General features: G+C 17.5%; 2 protein-coding genes across 2 annotated transcripts in view; both read right to left on the bottom strand.

Moving 5' to 3' along the window:
• Positions 1–210: 210 nt before the first annotated feature.
• PGSY75_1002700 (hypothetical protein) lies at positions 211–2,973 on the bottom strand (the record flags this gene model as incomplete). The annotated part of the gene is made up of 1 exon (XM_018785793.1): positions 211–2,973. The coding sequence occupies one exon, from the start codon at positions 2,971–2,973 to the stop codon at positions 211–213; it is 2,763 nt and encodes a 920-aa protein (XP_018641410.1).
• A 1,637-nt stretch (positions 2,974–4,610) lies between these two features.
• Positions 4,611–6,261, bottom strand: part of PGSY75_1002600 (hypothetical protein) — a gene marked incomplete at both ends in the record, with an annotated part of 1,740 nt that continues 89 nt past the window's right edge. Inside the window, one exon of the mRNA XM_018785792.1 lies at positions 4,611–6,261. This exon is cut by the window's right edge and continues 89 nt beyond it. Within this exon, the coding sequence (XP_018641409.1) occupies positions 4,611–6,261 (1,651 nt within the window).

The following is a 6,261-nucleotide window of genomic DNA, read 5'->3' as shown; positions in this document are numbered from 1 at the left end:
ATAAATAAGAAAAATAGAAAAAAAAAAAATTAAAAAAAAAAAAAAAAAAAAAAAAAAATATATATATATAATATATTTTTTTTTTTTTTTTTTTTTTTTTTTTTTTTTTTTTTTTTTTTTCTATTTTAAGCTAGTATAATGTTATGATGTGTATATATTTGGTGATTCTTAATGGTTAATTATTTATTAAATATTCATTAGCTTGGGGTATCATTCAATAGATGATATAATATCATTATTTTGCCTTATAATATTTTTAGTATTATTATATATTTCTTTAATAGCTTCATAAGTACAAGTTGATGAATCATTTATTTCGTCTATATACTCATTATTTTGATCATAGAATTCTTGAATATTTATCCATGTTTTATTTAATTCTTCTAATTTTATTTTGATTTCTTCTTTTCTTTTAATTCTATTTTCGGTAGCATATAATAATATTTTTTCAACAGTTTTATGTAAATCTATTAATTTGTATGAAGCTAATATTTTAATTTGATGTATTTTATTACTTTCGATTATTTCCTTTTCATTTGATATTATATTATTATGGTCATGTTGTGAATTAATATCTGTTTGTTCATTTATTTTTTCTTCCATTAACTTTTTTATTTGTTGTATATAAAATTTTAATAAAATATTTAATAAATACAATTTATCTTTTAAATAATTGATATGTTTGATAATTACAAATTTTATTGGTTTTTTAATTTTGTTTGATTTAGTGATTAATTCTTGTGTATTAATACATGGATATTCTTCATATTCTTTTAATATATCATCTGATATATTATCAAGATTTGAAATATATAATTTCCTTTCTTGGTGCATATGTTTTGCTTTGCTTGTGTCTGATAATTTGTTTAAATAATTATATTCAGCTTGAGTTAATTGTTTTTTATGTGTACTTAAGCTGGATATAATATTAGAGAGTTCTTGGTTTTTGAGTTGAATTTCTTTACATATTTGTTGATATTCATTATATAATTCATTTTTTTTTAGTATTAATTCATCTATAGAACATTTCATTTGAGTTATTTGATCTTGTGTATTTTGTATATTATTTGTATGTATATCTAATTCTTTGACATATACATTCTCTATATGTACTTTTGAGTCTTCAGTATCATGTAGTGTTATATCACAATCTTTAATACATACTTCCATAATTTTTTTTAATTCTTCTAATTTTATTTTGATTTCTTCTTTTCTTTTAATTCTATTTTCGGTAGCATATAATAATATTTTTTCAACAGTTTTATGTAAATCTATTAATTTGTATGAAGCTAATATTTTAATTTGATGTATTTTATTACTTTCGATTATTTCCTTTTCATTTGATATTATATCCACGTTACAATTATTATTATCAAAAATGTTAAGGTTATCATTATTATTATTATTACTATTACTATTATTACTTCTATTATTTTCTATCAAACTTGTTTCATATATATTATCTTCTTCGACATTATATATTTTATTATGATGTTCTATTTGTTCATATATATTTTGTTTTTGGATGTGTTCTATATTTTCATGTTTTTCATTATTAATTTCATTTTGTGTGTTTAAATTTTCTGATGATATTTCATTTGTTTGTCCTGTCGCTTCATTTTTAAGATGTATATTTTCTTTTTGACTTTCATCATCCTTTATTTCGACCTTTATATTAGTTTTTTTGTTTTTTTCTTTGTCTGTGTAGATCATATTAATAATGTTTTGATCTTCTTCAAAATCTATAGACGAACTAGTACTTTGTGGACTTATATTGCTTAAAGAATTTAACTTTTTATTCATAGGATTAGATTGAGTATCATATGATTGTATTTTACTTTTTAGACATACAACTTCTGATGAGATAATTTTTCTGAGGTTAGTTAAATAAATATCTAAATAATCATGTTTCAATATTGATAATAATTCTAGAAATAATTCTTTGTGATTATCAAATAATTTGTCAGTAGTTAAAATAATAAATAAGATATCTTTATGTAATTTCTCGTTACCTATAAAACAGAGTTTAAACATATCTAGAATAACAATTCTGGGATTTTCTATATCTTCATTTTCTATAGGTCCTACAAGTGATAATCTAATATCTCTTCTTTCTAATATTAGACTAATTGATTTTTCTAATATATTACTTTTTAAAAAGTATTCTTTAAAATTATAGCCATAATGATCATCATAAATATTATTGAATGAAAGATTTTTGTTTATATTCATAGGTATATTTTTATTGTAAGTTGGATAATTTATATGAGATTCGTCTCTACTATTACAACGTGAAATATTATTACTGCTATTATTAGAATCATTATTACAGATATTCTTATTATCTGACTTATCACTGAACTGATACATATCATTATTATTAACCTTATCATTATTATTATCATTATTATTATTATTGGTATCATTATTGGTATCATTATTATTATTATTATTATCATTATTATTATTATTATCATTATTATTATTATTATCATTATTATTATCATTATTATTATTATCATTATTATTATTATCATCATTATGATCTTCATTTGGTATGTAATATCTTTTTTCGTTCATATTATCATTCTCTTCATTTTTGGTTAATCCACTTTCCTTTTGGTCTTTAAAATTTGCTATTTGCTCATTGATATTTTTAAAACTTTGCTTTACATTACTTAAGAAATTCTTTTCATTATTTTTATTCATGGATTTATAGTATCTAATACAATCACTTTTATCAGATTGACTTATATTATATATCCATTTTTTATATGTTGATATTAACATATCTGCTGAATCTATTTGTTGAAGTTCATAATTTAATAATACTTCTAGTTGTTCTATGGTTGTTGGTTTTACAAGTCCAAATACTTCTTTTGCTTTAATAGCTTGTACGCTTACATGTAACCTGACCTCGTCCGCTTTGCTTTTCACCTTGTTATATGTGTCAGATATGAATTTACCAAACATTTTAAAAAATAAATAAATAAATATAAATATATATATATATATATATATATTTATATATAACAAGACAAAAAAGCGAATAAATATAATTATATATATATTTTAATATTTATAAACAGTTATGGTTGCAGAAAAGCGAGCTGTATATAAAAATATATATATATATATATATATATATATATCATATTAAAAATTTTTTTTCTCTTTTTTATTTATACATATACACATATATATGTATATATTTTTTATTAATTTACTTTTTATAGTTTATAAAAATATGTAACAATAAAATGGTTCATATTTTTAAAAAAAACTATAAGATGTTTATTTTCTTTTAATTAGCATAACATTTAAAATATTTGAGCAGCTAAATAAATATTAACGTAAAAAATAAAAATGAGAAAAAATAAAGAATATGTACAAAACATTAAGATTTACATTTTCTTGAAATGTTAGTAAATTAAAATGTATATATATATATATATATATTTATTTATTTATTTAAATATTTCTTATTATATGTATATATTTTTGAACAAATTGGAAAAAAAAAAAAAAAAAAAATACATGTTCCATTTAAAATATTTTGTGCTTATTTTACATTTCTGTATATGATATATACATATATTTTTATATATGTATGCATATCATGTTTTTTTTATATTTATATAAAATAAATTATATATAATTATATATTATGTATTATATATTATATATATATATATTTATATATTTATATAATAAGAATGAAGGTCTATATGAAACAATGAAAAAGTAAAATACACTCTCTCAAAACAAATTAGATCAAATAAACTAAATACAAAGATGATATATTATAAAAATATACAATATTATATACAATAAAATAAAGGAAATTAATAAAAGGTTCTTAATCTTGATATATTTAAAAGGAACAAAAAAATACATTTATTCAATTTTGAGACAATTTTTAATATTCTTTGAATGTATAAAAACATACAGAATATTAAAAAAAAAAATAATAATATCAAAATGTAAGTATATTTAGATGTTTTTTTTTTTTTTTTTCCCTCTATCATTTTAATGCATAAATAAATATATATTCTTTATAATTAAGAATAAATAATAATGTAGTCACATTATATTTAATATAAATTTTTTTTTTTTTTTTTTTTTTGATAAATATTAAAAAAAATAACCTTCAAAAATTAATGTATTAAAAAATTGAAAATAAAGTACACTTAAAACATATATTATATTGAAAAGAAAAAAGGAATATTTATTATATGTAATTGAAAATATATTAAATATATATATATATATATATATATATATAATATATTAATGTTTATATATGTATGTAATATATATACATATATATTTATTTTTACATGTAAATGAAAAAATAGAAGGATATAATAATAAAGATGTTGTAAAAATAAAAAAAGCATATTCAATTAAATAACGAAAAAAAATAAAAATAAAAATAAAATAAAATAAAATAATAGTATAATATATAATATAATAAGAAAATATGAAATAACATATATATTTAAAATAAAATTATATTAAATACATTTGTGATGTATTAATTTTGATTTATATAATAATATTATTTAATGTGTGTATTATGAATATATAATTCATATGATATATAACAATTAGAATCCTTTTTTTATAGTATTTACTATATAATTAAAAAAAGAAATAACTTTTTTTTTAATATTGATACTTAAATTTTTATCATTGCTATTTATATTAGTTTGTAAAATATTATTTGAATTTATGTTGTTTTGGTCATGTATATGTTTATGCATTTTAATATTTGATTGATTGTCATTTTGTTCTAGTTGATTATATTGTTGTTCTTTTATTGATTCAAAATTATTTGTAATAATAGGTTGATTTATGAGTATTGAATTTTTTTTTTTTTTATGAGTTTTATTTTCGTAAACACTTTTGTTGTTATTTTCTTTTTTATTTTTGAATGACTTGGATGAATATTTTTTTTTTGTTTTTTTTTTAGCATTGAGTGAATTTTTCTTTAGTTCAGATTTCATAAGGAAATGAAACTGATCAAAATATATATTTGAATTAAAATCACAATTTATTAATTCTATTTTTCTACCAAGAATATTTAAATGCCTAATGAAGGATTCATAAGTAAATTCTTCAACATTTTTTTGAAATATTAGATTTAAAAAAATATCTGTAATTTTTTTAGAAGGATATTCTTTATTAAACACTTCATTTACAAGTAGTCTACTATAAGATCTATTATGTTGTTTAAAGATACTATTTAGATTAAAATTTTCTAATTTTTCTAAAATTTTTATTTTATTATCACAACTTAATTGAGAAGTAGATGTTGTAAAATTTTTTCCACATTGATTATTATTATAATTATTGTTATTGTTATAATTATTATTATTACTATTGTCATTATTATCATTATTATCATTATTATTATCATTATTATCATTATTATTATCATTATTATTATCATTATTATTATCATTATTATTATCATTATTATCATTTTTGTTATCATTAGTGTCATTGTTTATATTATTCTTTGGAATAATAACAATATTATTATTATAATCATCATTAATATGATGTTCATTATTGTTGTTATTTTTTTTTGTATCCACTTGATGAGTCATATATTCTTTTTCTACTTCTTTACATAAGCTACTCAAGAAGACATTTTCTTTATTTTTATTGTTCCCCACAAGTTTGGTTAATAAATATTTTAACTTTTGTATGTTACTTCTCATAATATTAATATTATATAAACATCTTTCAATAATGTAATTATAAAAATCATATTCTGTAATATTTTCATCTTTATTTATAGGCCATTTAAATTTAAGTTGACATACTCTTTCATGGAACATATTTTTATCCATTTTTTTAATATCGTGAAAAATGAATTTCCATTTATTGTATGTACCATTGCTACTACTAATAATAGTATTAATATTATCATTATTATTGTAATTGTAATTGTAATTACTATTATTATTAGTATAAATATATTTACTATAAGGTTCTTTAAAATTATTAAATTGTTCAACTGCCTTCGGATAATAAGGTTCTGCTATACGACCAAATAATAAAATTATATTTTTTAAATCATCATTTATTTTATATTCGCGATCATTGACGTCTACTTTTTTGTAAAGATTATTATAATATATGAAATGCATCAATTTATATTTTTTATTTTTATATGAACGTTTTTGATCATTTTTCTTTTTCCATTGATAATTATTAGTATGGATATTTTTTAAATTCGTGTTTTTATTA

Source organism: Plasmodium gaboni, chromosome 10, assembly GCF_001602025.1.
Source record: "Plasmodium gaboni strain SY75 chromosome 10, whole genome shotgun sequence".
Taxonomy (NCBI): domain Eukaryota; phylum Apicomplexa; class Aconoidasida; order Haemosporida; family Plasmodiidae; genus Plasmodium; species Plasmodium gaboni.
The sequence above is the reverse complement of the archived record's forward strand: the minus strand, read 5'-3'. Positions and strand labels throughout refer to the sequence as shown.